Raw genomic sequence first — 16,952 nt, 5'->3', positions numbered from 1 at the left:
CATTGATTGCTAGGCATGGCCAGTTCAGTGAACCGCTGGTTCCGGTTCACTGAACCGCCGGTTCGAGATGTTTAAAATTTTGAACCGAAATCGACCTTTGAACCTCCGGTTCCGGCACAGTTCAGCACGGTTTCTGCGAACCGACGGTTCAAATTTCGGTTCCAGCATTACGCAAATTTTTAAAAAAATAATAAAATTTTGATTTCGAATTTATGAATAAATAATAATTTTAAAATGTTTAAATTTTATTAACAAAATGAATTATTATAAAATTTAAAAGAAAAAACTATTATTACATTAAATTTACAATTTTTGCTAATTTACTAATATAAAAAACTATAAATGGAATATAAAGTTAATGGAATGAGTTGGAAATTATTATTTTCAAATACTAAGAAAATTATTTAAAAAATCAAATGAAGTAAATTTATGAATGGAAAAATTTGAGATTAGAGAAAGAATTTGGAATTGGATGTAAGAAAATAAAAAATAAACAATAGATAATTCCAATATTAAGGAAAATAAAGCAATAGAAAAAAAAAATGAACTATGGAAATTTGAGAGAATTTTGATTTAGAATAAGAGAAGAGTTAGGATATAATTGATTGTGAAATAAAAAAATCATCAACTCATTATATTTATACATGTTTCTCATTTATTAGTTTTCCAAATTGTCCTTTATAACAGAAAAATAATAGCTATATTTTTGGATAATTTAGTAAATTACAGTAAATAAATAAATAAATAATTAAAAATGAATAAAATTTATTTACCAAAAAAAATAAAAAACATATATCATATTAAAAATTATCCGTTACACTCTTTTTTTGTTCAATTGAAAGTATTTTTTTATATAAATCAACTATTCATGTACCATTTTTTATACAAATTAAGTTTAAAAATGTGTATTTTTTTTCACAACTTTTTATAACTTATGTATCATTTTATTTCTTTTCACCGTAAATCAAATTAACTACAATCAAATCAAGTGATATAAATTTTTTTATAAAAATTTTAAGCTACAATTTTTTATGCATCCGGTTTGAACCGGACCGGAACCGCCGGTTCCGGTTCATATTTTAACATTCATATGAACCTTAACCGGCTCTTGATCCGCCGGTTCCGATTCAAAATTATAAACCGCCGGTTTCGATTCGTCTTCAGTACGATTCGATTCCGGTTAGAACCGAACCAGTGGCCATGCCTATTGATTGCTATTTGAATTTTTTCTTTATTAGACATGTAAACAATGAAAGGTGTAACCTCCAATGCTTTTAGTAAACAATAAGGTGTAACTCACGGATTGCAGCTCAATTCACAACGTAAATTAATATGTGAAAAAAGATTAAAAGAGTTTTTCAATCTATAAAGAGATGAAGAGCTTCAACTGTGTTTAATTAAAAAATATAACTATTAGCTCGATGTCTTTTAATGTATTTGTTATCAACTCTAACAATAAAAATTATAGAACAAAAAATCCAATAATTCTTCTGGTTGGCCCATGGATTGGGATATAAAACAAAGAAAAGAAAAAATTTTAGATCCTTTGTGCATAAGATGATCATGGAAAAACTTTGAGTGGAGACCATTATTGAGTGCAATTATGAAGGACGCATAAACAAAGAAGAAAGAGACAGCAACTCTTTCTTTGTTTTTTTCCCCCTTAAAAAAGCAACATTAGATGGAAAATATATAATAAATTAAAAATAATTTTAATTGGTAAAAAAAAGTAATAATATATTTAAAAATTCATTATAAATCGACTTAATAATAATAATAATAAGTATATATAAATGTCTAATCTTTTTTATATACTCCACCAAAAAGTAAATATACGATGGTGATGTACAAAAGCCCTATTATAGCGAATTGCTGGTTACCCATTCTCAAACTGCCATCTGCCTCTAACCCCATAAAAGCCATTTTCTGACAATCACTTTTGTGTTTTTTGTCGTTTTTGAATCACAGCAATTGTTCGTTTATTTATTTAATTTATATATTACTATAATAATGTAATTTAGAAAAGTAGAAGTGGGCCAACATTTGCACGTGATGCCTCTCCTTCTCACGCTTACAATTAGAAGCGAGCCACTCACAATCCTCAACTCGACACGAATCCTTTCATATAATAAAAAGACAAAATTACCCCATACTGATGGCAGGGAGGTTGAAGACAAAAAAATTAAAAAAGAAAGAAAGAGAAGGGCAGAATTCAAGGAGCACAGAGTAGATGTTGCATTTCTATTGGTAGTTAGAGATGAGTCATCGAATTATCGAATGCCCTTTCTGGATAAGGCCGCCACCTGCTCCCTCTACAGTATACTATCCCAAATAGACTCCTATTCACAATTTATCGCGATTCACCACAATATAAAACTCGCGATAAAACGCTTTTATTTTTAGAAGTTACTATCAAATTTACTTTTAGGACAAAATGAGATGTCGACATTTGCTTGACTCTTTCTTCCTTAATCTCATTTTTTATTTTTTTAAGAGTTGGTAAGACAAAAATTTTATTTGTGGACGACAACTAAGAATAATGAATTATTTAATATACAATTTTCAAAAAACTCCCGATCAAATCAAATCAATTATTCAATCTTTAATAATTATAAATCTTATTAAAAATATGTTAATTATGTGTATTTTTATTTACATTTTTTCAGAAAAAATTTATGGCACTCCAGATTTTGTTGTATCTTTAAACTTATGAATTTTAGTAATTTTATATATTTTTATGTACTAGCATTAATGATTTGATGTTTAATTAATATTAGGGATGAGAAAACGGTTCATTTGATTCAAACCTAACCAAACCAAGGTTAAAAATCTAAATTTGAATTTTGTTTGATTGTATTCGAACCAAAATTGATATTAAATTCAACCATATTGAACCAATCGATTTTGATCAATTTGCACCATTTGGGACCGATTTTAAGTATAACTAGTTAATTTTTATAAAATCAAGCTAAATCACTAATAATTTCAATTCAAACTAACTAACCCATAAAATAAAATCCCCTTTCAATGGGTTTATTGAACCCAAACAAAATAGGTCGGTTTGATTAGTTGTTTTGCTCACCCCCTAATTAATATTATTTTCTAAAACTAATTTTCACGTTTTTTAATTATTCAACAAATATTTTTATTTGAAAGACTTTGCTCATTAGCATTTAATATATTAATTTTGTTAATTAAAATATTTAATAAATATAATTTGATAAATAGAGAGTTTCAATGGGTAAAAGTGAAAAATTAAAAATTGACATATAATTTTTTACAAAAATTCATAAATGAATTAATAATTTTTTATCAACAATATCTTCCCCTTATATATTTTTAATAAAACCATAATCTACATAATTTGAAGTATTATATTGATCACTAAATTAATAATTAATAATTGAATTTTAATTTCTAAAATAAAAGTTTTAAGTTATTATATAATATATTAATACACACAATCTAACCTAACCTAAATTGGGTTTGGTATGAGTTCGTTTTCAATCCAAATAAATAATAAACATTTTTTATTTATTTATTACAAGAGATATTGAATTTCTCCCGAGAGAAGCACACATTCGTACACAATTAGTAAGTTCAGGACGAACACAGGCCCAAACAACCTCGGCGTTGGGTCCCGCCGCTATTATTTTGAACAAAACCATTTCCTTTTTCCTGTTTCCTGTTTCCTGTTTCCTGTTTTATAAAACCGCTCCTTCCTTCTATAAAGGCGCACTCTTCTCGTCGCCCAATTCCACAACTGCACTACTTATTGCTCTAAGTTTCAAAACTCAGCATCTTAGCTGCGATCACGGAAAATCTAGAAATGAGTTACCTGAACCGCGTTTGCGTGGCGGCTAGCGTGGCCGTGGTGCAAGGCCATCCCGACCAAGGGTGGAAAGCAAGCTTAAAGACTCTGCAGCACGGCAAGAGACGGCTGTTTTCCGGCGGAGACAAATCGGATCTCCGGCCACTATCTGGTTTTCTCGGATCAGACGGCGGTGTCGGAGTTCCTGTAAGTCCTAACGGAGACGAGAGAGGGAGGCAAAACGATGAATCTTTCCGGCAAGTTATGTATCTAAATTGCTGGGGCCAGGGGTGAAATTATGGGAGATGAGGCTTGAACTATATATGTGAATTGAGAGTTGGAAGAGGTTGACTCGGAGTCGACTGAGTTGGGAGAGACGATCCAGCGCGGATTTAGAAATACAAATAGAATGATCGTCTCTCTTTTGTAAAATGTAAGCATGTAGAGTTAGTCGGTGAGATCAGAAAAGAGAAGATGAGAAGTTTGAGTTTGGTATAATTTAATTGTGAATTTTAAGCAATAAAATTAACCAAATATGCAGTTAATGGAATCATGATTTTATTTCCATCTCTGAAATTTATATTTCGTTTGGCGTTTGGTCGATGAAGCAAGCCCTAAAGCGATTTAATCTCCTCCTCCTAATCTCTAATGAGATTTGAACATGTTAACTATTAGTATTCTTGAAGATTTCAATTTTCAATTCTATTCTAAATTTTGTACTTCAAATTGCACAAATTTGAGGATATTCAATTCAGGGTAATTTGGTTTGAGAGCTCTTGATTTTGCAGAGATCCTCTATAACGTTTAAATCACTGTCATGAATTGCCATCGGAATAATTTTTATGTATCGGAACAATTTGATGTGCTGCAAAAAAAAGTAGTAATCCTTCTCTTCTACGGTCACCGGAACTCGAGAACATAGACTTTTCAGTTCTTTCATAAACCTTTCCACATCGTCTACAATCCTGATTGGAGAAGCAGATTACGATGATGATAAGGGAGTATGTGTTGGAGGAAGCCACTCTGCCCCACCCATTCATCTAAAGTCTAAACGCAATAAATTCACAGTCCAATCTGTCTATTTAGGATTTGATATAAAGTGGCCCAAAGTGGACTTCGGTTCAAGTATTACTTTAAGCAGAGGCCCAAATCTTTGTGCACACCAATGTAATTCGACAATCCAAGTTAGGATATAACCGAGCCGGTTTGATAGCTGTTGGAGCTCTGTTCGAAAAAACTTATTCCGAGCCATGTTTGAATTTTGTCCAGCTCATTTTATCCAAGTCTTTCTCATCCGACATAAAAACGAAGGAAGCAATGTTATTGTTAGAGAAGCCGGCTTCTGTGTACATGTACAAGAAAGAATACACTGCCAAGAAATGTTGATCTCTCCAATGCAGCATTTTGCATATAAATTAGGACATCATTCCTGAGGATACTGCGTAAGAAAAGAAAAGCTACATTAAATTAATTGGATTAAGAATGGCCAGGTTGAGCAGCAAAGCGACCATCTTATTCAGTTTGGTTCTGTTAGTCTCTCTTCTTCTTGCTGAGAGCAGACAGATTGGCAGTAAGTTAGTTAATTAATCTCTGTTTCTATTTGATTTGGATTATAATTAATTCGTTGTATATATATATATATATATATATATGGTTTGTACAGTTGGATTTGGACGGGGACAAGCAAGAGCGGAGTGTGATTCAGTATATGGCGCAGAAGATGGAGATACATGTACGAGCGTTGCTAAAAAGTTCGATGTGAGTCTCGAATTCTTCACCTCCATCAATCCAAATATCAATTGCGATGACATTTTTGTCGGCCAGTGGCTCTGCGTCGACGGAACTGCTTAAAGTTTAAATGCTCTGATCTGATCACCTCATGGAATGGATGTATGAATAAATTAAACGGATTTTCTTGTTCTAGATAAAATAAAAGTCGTTCCTTTCACAGAACAATGTGAAACGCGCAGAAGAATAGTTATTGAAGTTTCCAAATCTTTTCTAATGAAGTTTCCTTCAGTAATGGTTATATATATATATAGTATTGCATAGAAAAAAAAATATAACATCAGCAATCTTCAGGGCAGCCCTGCTTTATGAATGTTATAGAACAAGGAAATTTTGCTCCACTAATTGTAGTAACTATCATTGTTGACTCCAATTTCAAATACAAGTGGAGATTGAAACTTCCAACTACTGGCTAAATTTGCCACTAACAAATCAAAACCTTTTTTGACAATTACATTATGAAGAAAAGCCAATTGCCCACTAAAAAAATGAAACAACAAAGAAAACAAAATATAAATATTATGCGTACAGTGATACAGGGCAAGGAGCATCCTTCATTACCCCACTTAGAATCTAATCTTGACAAGATGGTGATAAGAGTTACCTCAAGCTCCCCAGAAACGCTCAAAAGGCTGGTAAAGAGATCACGCTGGTAAAGAGAGGGTCCTCTGGTTTCCAAGGTTATGTGGTTTTATCTCCCATGAACTTACCTGTTGTGCTTCTTCAGGGAGAATGAATGGCAGAGAGATCTCATTGATCATCAACTCACCACAGAATGGGCATTCACTGGCTATTGCATCATCCAACTGCGACCGGAGCTGCAAATTCCAACATAAAAAAGTCAAGCAGTCAACTAAATACCACTTTAATATGTTTAGCCCATAATTGAAATAGTCATGGCTAGCAATCCCAAAATGAATAAACAGTAAATGAAGCATAAGGAATAGGTTCACACTATCAAAAAACATAAAACAGACACTGATTCAGGAGATGGATGCAAAGTAATGCAGAGTTGCCCCAAAAGTTAAACTACTGTAATTACTGGTAGAGATTTGCTTGAAAAAGAAAAAAACAGGAAGGTAGAACTGACCTTATCTACAGGGGTAGCTCTAGCAATGGACTCCTCAGATATACCACCATTCAAGTCTTTCCTGGTTCCCTCACCCAGTAAAGTGAGTTGCTTCTGCAGATCCAGTATATATTCTGCCTGCATCATCCATTTGAGAACCAGAGGAAAAAATTAAGATTGCAAGTTTAGTCCCAGTGCTGGAACAAATCTACCAATAGGGACCTCATTCTAAATGAACTGAGCATAGGTAGTAGTCAATGATATTATAAGCAGCTGGAGAAGCCTGGTCCCACTGCTGGAATATATGTAGAAATAGGGCCTTATTCTAAATGAGCTTAGCATAGGTAAGAGTCAACAATATTATAAGCAGATCGAGAAGCCTGCACAAAAAGTTTTATGACAAGCCAGCTGCTTCTATTTAGTCAATATTGCCTAAAAAAACAGAATAAGGAAAAGAAAAATAAGAGCCTCAAAGATGAGACACGTGTCATGACTCTTAACAAGGCCAGTACAAGAAACGCTACAAAATAACTTAGAAATGACATTTCAGAGTATTGCACAGGTTAGAATAAGTATCATGCAAGAAATACCACAACTAACCTGAGTTCGGTCTGTACAACGTGTCACATGGGCAATCAGGCATGGTGCATGGAAGGAATGACCACATGGAAATACATAGAATGGAGCCATTGGTCCTGCTGATGTATAGCCCCGAGAAATGCGGTAGTCCCCTCCCACAAGTAGGATTTTACGCTTACAAACCTGAGAATGAAAAATAGAAGGCAACACTTTAAACGGACAAATTACAAAAATTATGCCAAGTAAAATATACAGCATGACAAAATTAAGCACACCGATTGGATATGCAACACTTTAGAGTTCACGGGAAACTACAGAGAGTTAATTAAGGATGACATCAAATTGGTTGAGCCTCATAGGAACATATGTGGATGCTTGATACATAACAGCTACTAAATATCAGGATGACCATACCCCACATTCCTCATCACGATCAATTACAGCATATCTTTGCGCAAGTGCACTAATATCATTTCTTATGTTGTCTGCACCATGTGTGGCATCATTCATCTCCTCTTTTAGTTGTTCAATTTGCTTGTTGTAGTCCTCCAGCGACGAGCAGATAGCCTCCTACATGTAGACAAAATAGTCAAGACACTAATGACAGCTGAAGATAATATAACTATAGAAACAGAAAACTAACAAATGCAAAAACTTAGCACTTCGTAAGAAGCCAAACCCATAAGCCATCTGCATGGCATCAACAGCATATGGCTGGAAAAACTAGACCTCTGATTCCATAGAATGTTCTAATTGAGTAATAGCTAGAAAAGCAGGATAAAACTAGAAGGATTCTCTAATGAAATTCTGCTTGCAAAGTCTAAAAATACTTTAATTGGTCTAAATTGGCTCCAATTTATGTGGGGGTCAAGGAAAGACATATAAGCATGCAGCATTCCTGCTGTTCTTTTGCAAAGATACTATATTATATCCATGACTAGCAGTTACGCCGAGGCTCAACATCAATGAGGACAAAAATAACAATGAAACCAGAGGTTATAAAATCTTGCCTTGAAGTCATCAATGAGCGCAAAGTCTGGAAAGAATGGTAATATATCCTCAATCTTTAAAAGGCCATCAGTTTCCTTGAGAAATGCTATTGCTTTCCGTATGTTTTCCCTTTTAGTTCCCTTTTCCTGTTCAATAACATGCTTGGCAACCATAAGCCATAGCTTCTTTCTCAAGTCTTCGTCATCTTCAACCTTGTCAGCTTCAGCCATAGCAAGCTCAGGGTCAACCTATTGCAGCAACAGAAATTTATATCAAAATAGTTAACACAAAGAAATAACTATGGCGGAAAATGAGGATTGCATCTCTTGCCAAGGATCTAAATGGTTTTAATGCCTGGAGGTACTGGTAATGGCATTATCAAACTGCATATATTCTAGCTTCCCTGGATTGAAAGCATCTAAAAGTTCAGGTTGTATTTTCGTTAGATACTCTTTGAGAAAACTACCAAAGAATTGTACAAATCGTCTGACATGCATATTATATCTAACGAATCTATGTATCATGATTACTATAGTATCTAGAAAAAAATGTGATACATATAAAAAGGAAAGCAATATATTTCCTACTAGTAATTTTGGGTTCTAGCTTCCTTGGTTAGGTTTGGAAACTATATTATTTGGCCTGGTTTTATTGATTTCCCATGAATAGAGATGGTGAAACCAATTAAATTAAGGTTTGTTCCAATGCATAATGATTACAGTATGTATGTCGCAGAAAATTTCAATGAGAACTTAATACTTTTCTTTCATTTTTTTCTTCTTTCTATGGTCTAATGAAGAACCTCATGTGTGTAGGCTTAGCCATCTGTGCTGAAACCTGTATAAATCTGATCCAGAATCAGATTTAAGGTTTTGGCCTTAGATATAAGAAAAGAAAGTAGAATCCCATTACTGTCACCTGCAAAGCAAGAGCAACTGCTTCTTCATGCATGGACATCATGCTATAGATATGGACACAGGCACGCATTCGCTTTTCCTTGAGGCAAAGACGTAAAGCATACTTTGGGTCATAGAAGAAATCAGGACCATTTTCTCTTCCTTTTCCAAACTTGCATTGAAGGAAACGCAAAAGTGCGCCATCATCTTCCTGAATATAAATGCAAATGAAAAGTCCTATTTAAAAATCTCCATAGGTACAGATCTACCATTTGAGGCAACAAGTAAAAGAAAAATCATGGTTTTGACTTCAAACAAATCACATATATCACATGCAAGTTCTGAGGCTGACCTGCTTAGCATACAGAGAGAGAAGTAAATTGTGAATTCCAGGATCCTCGTTATGCAAATGATGAACACAAAATTCCAAATATTTGATAACTTCATGTGTTTCATTCCTGCATTAATGAAAAGTTGCATGGGAAATCATATAAGAAAGATCAAATACCAACTTCAGTATATATTCAACATTTAAACAGGGAATTAAACTACACAGGTCAACTTCAAAATCATAGGAATTAACAGCTGGATCTATCATAAACAGTCATGTCTAATGATGAATAGATTTTTAGAGATGTATCAGTATTCCCACACACACAAAAAAAAAAAAAAAAAAAAAAAAAAAAAAAAAAAAAAATCCTTAGATGTGTATGCATGTTTAATCAATAAAGAACTGTAATCCTAGAGCAGAACTGGCTATCGAGCAATAGTTGCAAGTTTAATTAGAAGCCAAAAAACATATTACCATAAATAACCCATCTTAGTGCTTTCAGAAGGAATAACCACACTTATCTTGGCGGAGTGAAGAAATATATTATATATTCAAACAAATATCACATTACTTTGCATGGGGTTCACTTGAGTAGCGCATCATTGCAGGAATCAATTTCCTTGGATTTAGGTTCTTCATGGCCATCCATGATTCCACAGTTTCATAAGCATCAAGAGTGATAAGGTCTGGGGCAAACTTATACTGCAAAGTAAAACTTTCATTCGTTAGCTTTCATAAATTATGAATGAAAATAAGATGCAGTGGACTCTTTAGGGTGAAGCTATATAAACCTGATTTTCCATTCGTGATAAAGAAAAATGTATTGTCGTACTCTGAACAATGAACTTAAATCTCTACCTGAAGGTCTATGGAAACAGAAGGTTTTTGAAGCACTTCCAATGCCTTCTTTGCCTCTCCTTGCTGAATTTAAGCACCACACACCCCACAAAAGGAGAGAAGAGAGGAAAATGAGAAGAAGATTGCAGAAACTGAGGAACTAAGTTATGAACAGATAGTTATCAATTTCAACAAATAATATGCAGCTCAGTCATGAACAAATGAAATTATAAGTACCAAACGAGAAATCAACTAACAAATGAATAAACAAATACCACTGTCAATTCTTAACAGTGCTAATGAAATGCCAAAATTTACGAGTCAAAACAAAAGAATTTTCCACATAAAAACGAGTTATTCTAATTAGATTGAATCATTTTCTGTTGTCATCCTATTTTGTAAGACTATATGAAATGGGTGGAAATGGAGGACCAAAAAATTGAGTTTCCATTAGGACTAGACAACAAAGATTCCAAACAAATATAAACCACCAACAAAGCTGCATAAATTCTTTCAGCAGTCAAAAATATTAAAGACAGCACAAAGCAAGATTCATATAGATTAACCTAAAATTAACAAATTGAAGTACAGTAACAGCTTTCTACAAGAATAAAAAGTACAGATGCAAAGGTTCTAAAACCACCTGAATGTAGTGGTGAATTACAATCTCATATTGTTCCTTCAGACTAGCAAAATATACCAGTTCTTCAACTCTACCATAGCTGCAGAAGAATACATAACTTAGAGACTTATTTGCACATATTTTCAATATACAAAGGAATAGCAAAGAGAAATGATGAAAAAGAAATTGACATGTTTCACAATTTATGAAAGAGTATACTGTCACGCACTATGGTTTTCCGTCAAATAAACCGATCACATAACATAAACCAATTCCTCCACAACAGATAAGTAACTAATGCTTGGCAAATGACTTTCTCACATATCACATATCACACAAATATAGAAGACAAAATATAAAAGACAAATTTACTACTTTTCTTTTGATGCAATATCCAAATAAACTCCACTGAGAAGACCTAACCTTGCTAATGATTACTTGGGACAGTTTTGTTGTCCATGATGTATACAAGCTTCATCAAATAAAATTCTTGCAATGGGATCTTCAAGGAAAAAATAACAATTGCAAAAGCAAGGAAAGTAACATTATGCCTGTTAATAACTTCTTCCACAGCCAAAAAATCAACAAAAATTTCAGTTATTGCTTCTATCTTCCAAAAAAAAAAAACATAAGGTAAGCAACTTCTATGATACCAGTACCAACCATACAGCATACTGATTTATTTGGAATCGGAAAACAAAACTTAGGTTCTTGGTTTACAGAAAACCTCCCAAATAACCAGAATTTCCTACCTATTGCGCTCTCTTGTTCTTAATTCTCCACACTACTAAGATAGAACATGTAACAAACAAGTGGAAGAAAAGTTACAATCGAATGTCTAACAACTAACAGTTTAGAACAGGCATTGCCAGCAAATACAATATGATTTGCAAATGAGATGCAACCAGAGATTGTTACCTCTCTAATAGTCTCATTGTGGTTGCCTCATCCAAAACATCTTTACTGTCACTGAGGAAAGCACGGAACTCTTGAATGATTGACTGATACTCGGAGCTACGATTCTCTGAAGCACCGTCCTCTTCCAGAAGTAGCCGATTTATCTTTTAAAAAGTTGAAATATAAAATCCCCTCAATAAGTTTCTACTCTAAGGTTTCAATTATAATGATATAGCTATCTAGAAAATGCTTTCAGATATCAAGCTTGCACAGCCTTTTAAAATGAAAAGTAGAGTGATAGGAAAGCAGTTCATAGTAAATGCATGGTTTCAAGATATAGTGTCTAATTACACACTTAAAATGTCAAAACATGCCCTGCATTCATACATAATGAACTAATTCCAGCAACTACATTCTGAACTTCAAATAACATAAACATGTAAACGGAAAATGAGAAGCCATATGAAAAATTTTTTCCAAAATGCTTGGTGTTATATCATCTACCCAACCTAAACCGAAGCATTTTCCCCTCTTGCGTCAGTAGCATCTTCCAATTGTATAATGGCATTCAGCTCACAAAGAACCGATAAAGCAAACAGGCAATCAAGTTATTCATCAAAAGTAATGCATAAAACAAAACCTTGTCCAGGTATAATTCAGTTGCCCATGTGGAAATCATTGTTATTTGGCACTTATCATCCTTTGCAAGATTGTCTAGCTTCCGTAATAAGAAAGTTCTCAAAGCGTCCTGCAAGTAAACAAAGTCGGCAAAAAGTTTTCAGTTGTGCATGCATTCCCAAATCCCAGACAACTGCATTTCATTCAACAAAATGCATGTATTATTCGTCCCTTTTTGTGACCAGTTTCAAAGACTATACTTAATTGTCTAAGGACAACTAATATCATATATATTTTAGAACTCAAAACTAAACATGATTCAGAGATCTAATACTAAAGCAATGTCAACATGTAACCACGTCAAGAATGTTGAAATAATTGAAGATTATTAAACAAACCATATATCAAAATTCTTGTCAAAATCTAGTGTAGGATCAGATACTTAGAAAAACTTATTCAATATGGGAAATAGTTATTTCATTTGCTTTAATGGAAAACATGAATATTTGCAATTACCTGTTCGCCTGCACTAATAAACTTCAGTGTAATTTCCTCAAATGACAATATATAGTTTACCTGCAGAAAAGCTTCCATTAGCTACAGGTTGTCTCACAGAAAAGGAAACTTTTTTTTTTGGGGGTTTTTTTTGGGTGGGGGGGGGGGGGGGAGGTTAATTTAAAATGAAGACACTGAAAACTAAATCAAAGAAACAGAGAATTACTTTTGCATAAAAAGATGCTGCTCTCAGAAAATCCCTGGAACCAAATGCAGCATCCGCCTGCATCAGAAACCACTTTAGTTATACAATTCCAGATACAAGAAAATTTCTGCATTTAAAATTTAGGTGGAAAATTTCTTTTTTTTTTTTAATCAATGTAACTAATGAAACTATAGTATTTGCAAATAAAGTAACCATAACTTTCTTTGCCATGAGGTTTTCTCTAGATTACCTGCAACAAATATACTTGGTCTCTCTGGAGTGGGTCACGACAATTTGCTAAAGCTGCAGCATATTCTTTCATGTCTAGGTACACCTTCCACATGTCTCGGCCTTCATCTTGGACAGACACCTATATCATTTATCAATCCAGAAGAATGAATGAAAATAATCTCTCTTCCAATAGAAACATAAACAGAAAAGATGAGGTCCTCCTTATATACAGACCTGAAATATAGAATTTTGGTCATATGCATAAAACAAGCCAGCAGTCGCATCACTACATAATCCAATAATATCCCTTGAAACTGATTCTGATGTTTGATCAAACTGAAGTTCCTCTATAATGTGCTCACTAATTCTGTTCACAACCTTAGAAAAGGAAAAACAAAGCATCATGAAAATATTTAAAGGATAAAGAAATGACAGATGCATAATACGGAAAACCCTAGATAAAACACAAGCTAGTAAGAAGCATAGCTAACAAAAATTAACAAAATAACTAAGGTTTTAAAAAAAATCCCTTTTCTGCATGCATAACATAGAGAAACAATTAGCACTATCGAGAGATAAATCATAAGTGCATCCACAACACACCTTAACCTTGTTTCCAATAAGAAGCAAGAAATGAAATTCAGAAACCGCCATAGAAGATGGTTTAACTGCATCAGCACCTTCATTAAGTTTTGAATAGCTGAGAAGAGCCTTATTCTCCACAAAGTTTTCATCTCCATTTGGATAACTACCCCAGAAGTTTCCAATAAGCAATTGTAAGGAAAGATTTCTAAATTTGATGATACAATGAGGACTAATAAAAACCATATATCAATAAAATATAGTAGATTTTTCCCAATCATTGAACTACAAAGCTATACCGATGGCATAAAACTCATCATATATTTATAATAACAAATAGTAATTTGAAAAAAAAAAAAGACAGTTAAGGAAGCTGTAGGACCAAGAATTATGTGGATATAAAGGAAGAATGAGACAATACTGCCATTGCTTACCTATGCTGTGCTCCAAAATTTAGGCTTCCATGATAGATACCTGCTCCCGAAAGCCATGCAAAATGCACAGCTCTCCTTTGCTTGATAAAGAAATGTAGTTCACTGAGAGTTTATCAAAATGGCAGGAACTTTCCATCCGTTAGGAAGTTGAAGAAAAGTTAGCAAGTAATGATTCTCCCCCACTTATATAAAACCACAGATTACAAATTAAAGAAAAAATCAGAACAATTTCTAATAAATCAGATTCTCTAAGCTTCTTTCTCAGACAGCTTAAAAAATTTTAATGAGAAGAAAAGCACTTGCCTGTTTCGTATTTCCCCAGGCAGTTCCATAAAATGCACTGCACGATCTAAATAACTGGCAAAAACCGTCTGGGAACGCAAAGCAGCACAATTAGCATTAAATTAAGTCATAAAAACCCTTATCGAACAAAAAACAAAGGACTGATGTCTTTTACAGAAATAAATGTTAAATCCACATAAACAGCATTCATAATATAAGCAGAAATTTAAGATCAAAAGCATACAGAAGATTTATGGTTAATACACATGCAATTCGCTTGTTTGAATATTTGCTGTACTCAGAAGGTTAAGTACAGGAATACTAATCTAATAACTTTCATAGCGCACCTTTGCAGACAATATTACCTCCAGGGAGAAATGCACAGAAGAGCTAAAAAATCTGAACCATGTAACTGATAAAGAGGGAACAAAGTAATTCCATGTTTCTTAGACTGAACTTCAGCCTATTACATCACTTAATTGCAAAATGCACCAGTACTGGTAGCACTACTGCACTTATTTCTAAGTGCCATCAACCACCTGATGACACTTGCCTCGACAGGGAAAAGATATTTTGTGGCCTAGGTAGATATAAAATAAATTCTCGCATGGAAAGATAGCAAGTTATGGAGAGAAAAAAAAAAAAATACAAGTATTAATGTAAAGCCTTCATTCAAAAAAGAGAGCATATTTCCTTTTTTATTTTTCTGTAAAACAAGAGTACATCGATTCTCATTGCAAAACCCCCCAAAAAGGATTGGAGGTAGTTGGCATGTCAATGAACTGGCCAAGTTTGAGGCTTTCAGTATTCTGCTTTAGGCCTAACAAAAACTAGCCTGTGTCTTTCTCAAAGTATTTCTAAGAAAATGGGCGCCATTACATGCACATTCTATTCCAGGTAGGAGATGCTGAGACAGGGAAGGGAACCAAAGAAAAAAGCATGTAATCAATCAGATACATACTTCTAGTGTTCCAATTCCAGTAAATGAATAAAGTCGTGTAGGAGTAACAGCCATCACATAATATCTCGTTCCATTGCTTAAGTTAGCTGTTTCCATCTGCAAACACAATGACATAAATATTTCTTAGTTTAAAGTTGTACAATTTCATCCAAGATGGATAACATCAAGTAATCAAATTTATCAAATAGAAACAAATAGACGAACCGTAAATAAGGAGGAAAAACTTTTTAACTTTACTACAAAAATATATAAAAACTTTTCCAGTATGCAGTAGATACCTGCAAGTCCATGAAAGCTTCTGGAAGTTCAGTTAATTGAAATAGAAACTTTATATATTTCTCCCTCTTATCCTTCTCATCAACAGCAATCTCATGAAGTTGGCCATTGTCTGTGCCCAGAATAACTTCTTTCGTGGAGGCTACATTCAGATACATTATTAAACCACATACATATGCACAAACCCCAACTTTAATTTTCCAAAAAAGCAATGCCAAACAAAAACATTTAAGAACAATTTACCTTCAGTTATCTGTTGTCTATTCCAAGCAACAGCATTAACAACCAGACCTTTCAATTTGGTCAGAACACGAGGCTTATTCCACTTAGCATGAGTATAGTAAGTTTCAGCACCACCATTACCAATCACAGTGGCAATACAGTGACTCCCGCCAGGATCAACAAAAACTCTGTGAATAGATTGCTCTCCAGGTCGACTACCAACAGAAAGATCAATATCTATAACAGGAAAATGAATGAAGAAGTTGGATAATTTTTCAATCAATTTCAAGAAAACAGTTTGAGAGAAGCATTACGTTACATTACATACCATAAGAATCGCCGACTCCGAAATCGTGTCTAATAACCCATCCCTTGCTAGTTCCTATCACAATTACATCGTTACCAGCTGCCATACATGTAATTACGCCTTTCCCTTTAGCTGCGTATCTCTCTAGAAGATCAACTGTGAACACAGGCCTGCCTTGATCCATCTGTTCAGCTCCTGAAACGATAATTTACCTGATCGGAGTTGAGAAAATCACCGGGGAAGCTGACACAGTCTCAGCAGAGATATGTAGTATTAGATATCTTAATGGACAAAAAATAAAAATAAAAATAAAAATAAAAATAAAAAAGAGAAAGGGGGAGAGCCCACGACGTCGTTTCTTTCCTAGCTTTATCCAGTTTATCCTATCAAAACGCACCGCTTCGAATGCCACAAAGTATGGGCCGGGCCAAATACTATAGTACATACGCTCCCAGTGGACCCCATATAAATATATATTTTCCTTTTATTTTAACGAAATAAACTTTAAATCAAATCGGA

The 16,952-nt window shown here is 33.9% G+C and overlaps 2 protein-coding genes across 2 annotated transcripts; one reads left to right on the top strand and one right to left on the bottom strand.

Moving 5' to 3' along the window:
• The first annotated feature begins 3,741 nt into the window (after positions 1–3,741).
• On the top strand, positions 3,742–4,361 carry LOC110010852 (Wound-responsive family protein). The gene has a single exon (XM_089718934.1). The coding sequence runs from the start codon at positions 3,830–3,832 to the stop codon at positions 4,103–4,105; it is 276 nt and encodes a 91-aa protein (XP_089575060.1). The 5' UTR covers positions 3,742–3,829; the 3' UTR covers positions 4,106–4,361.
• Positions 4,362–5,874: 1,513 nt separating this feature from the next.
• Positions 5,875–16,717, bottom strand: LOC105647001 (zinc ion binding protein). Its single transcript, XM_012232970.4, has 23 exons — positions 16,455–16,717; positions 16,148–16,363; positions 15,907–16,046; positions 15,629–15,724; positions 14,689–14,756; positions 14,386–14,487; positions 13,973–14,117; positions 13,604–13,747; positions 13,389–13,508; positions 13,160–13,216; positions 12,955–13,014; positions 12,461–12,568; positions 11,842–11,984; positions 10,945–11,023; positions 10,323–10,385; positions 10,036–10,166; positions 9,486–9,591; positions 9,156–9,344; positions 8,258–8,485; positions 7,662–7,817; positions 7,269–7,430; positions 6,690–6,806; positions 5,875–6,417 (listed from the first exon to the last, which is right to left on the bottom strand). Exons 1-23 carry the CDS (start codon positions 16,615–16,617, stop codon positions 6,244–6,246), a joined length of 2,967 nt encoding a protein of 988 aa, XP_012088360.1. The 5' UTR covers positions 16,618–16,717; the 3' UTR covers positions 5,875–6,243.
• Positions 16,718–16,952: the final 235 nt, after the last annotated feature.

The sequence above is a fragment of the Jatropha curcas genome, chromosome 3 (assembly GCF_041381405.1).
Source record: "Jatropha curcas cultivar XTBG-Jc1 chromosome 3, XTBG_Jcur_1.0, whole genome shotgun sequence".
Lineage (NCBI taxonomy): Eukaryota > Viridiplantae > Streptophyta > Magnoliopsida > Malpighiales > Euphorbiaceae > Jatropha > Jatropha curcas.
This window is presented reverse-complemented; position numbering and strand designations above follow the sequence as displayed.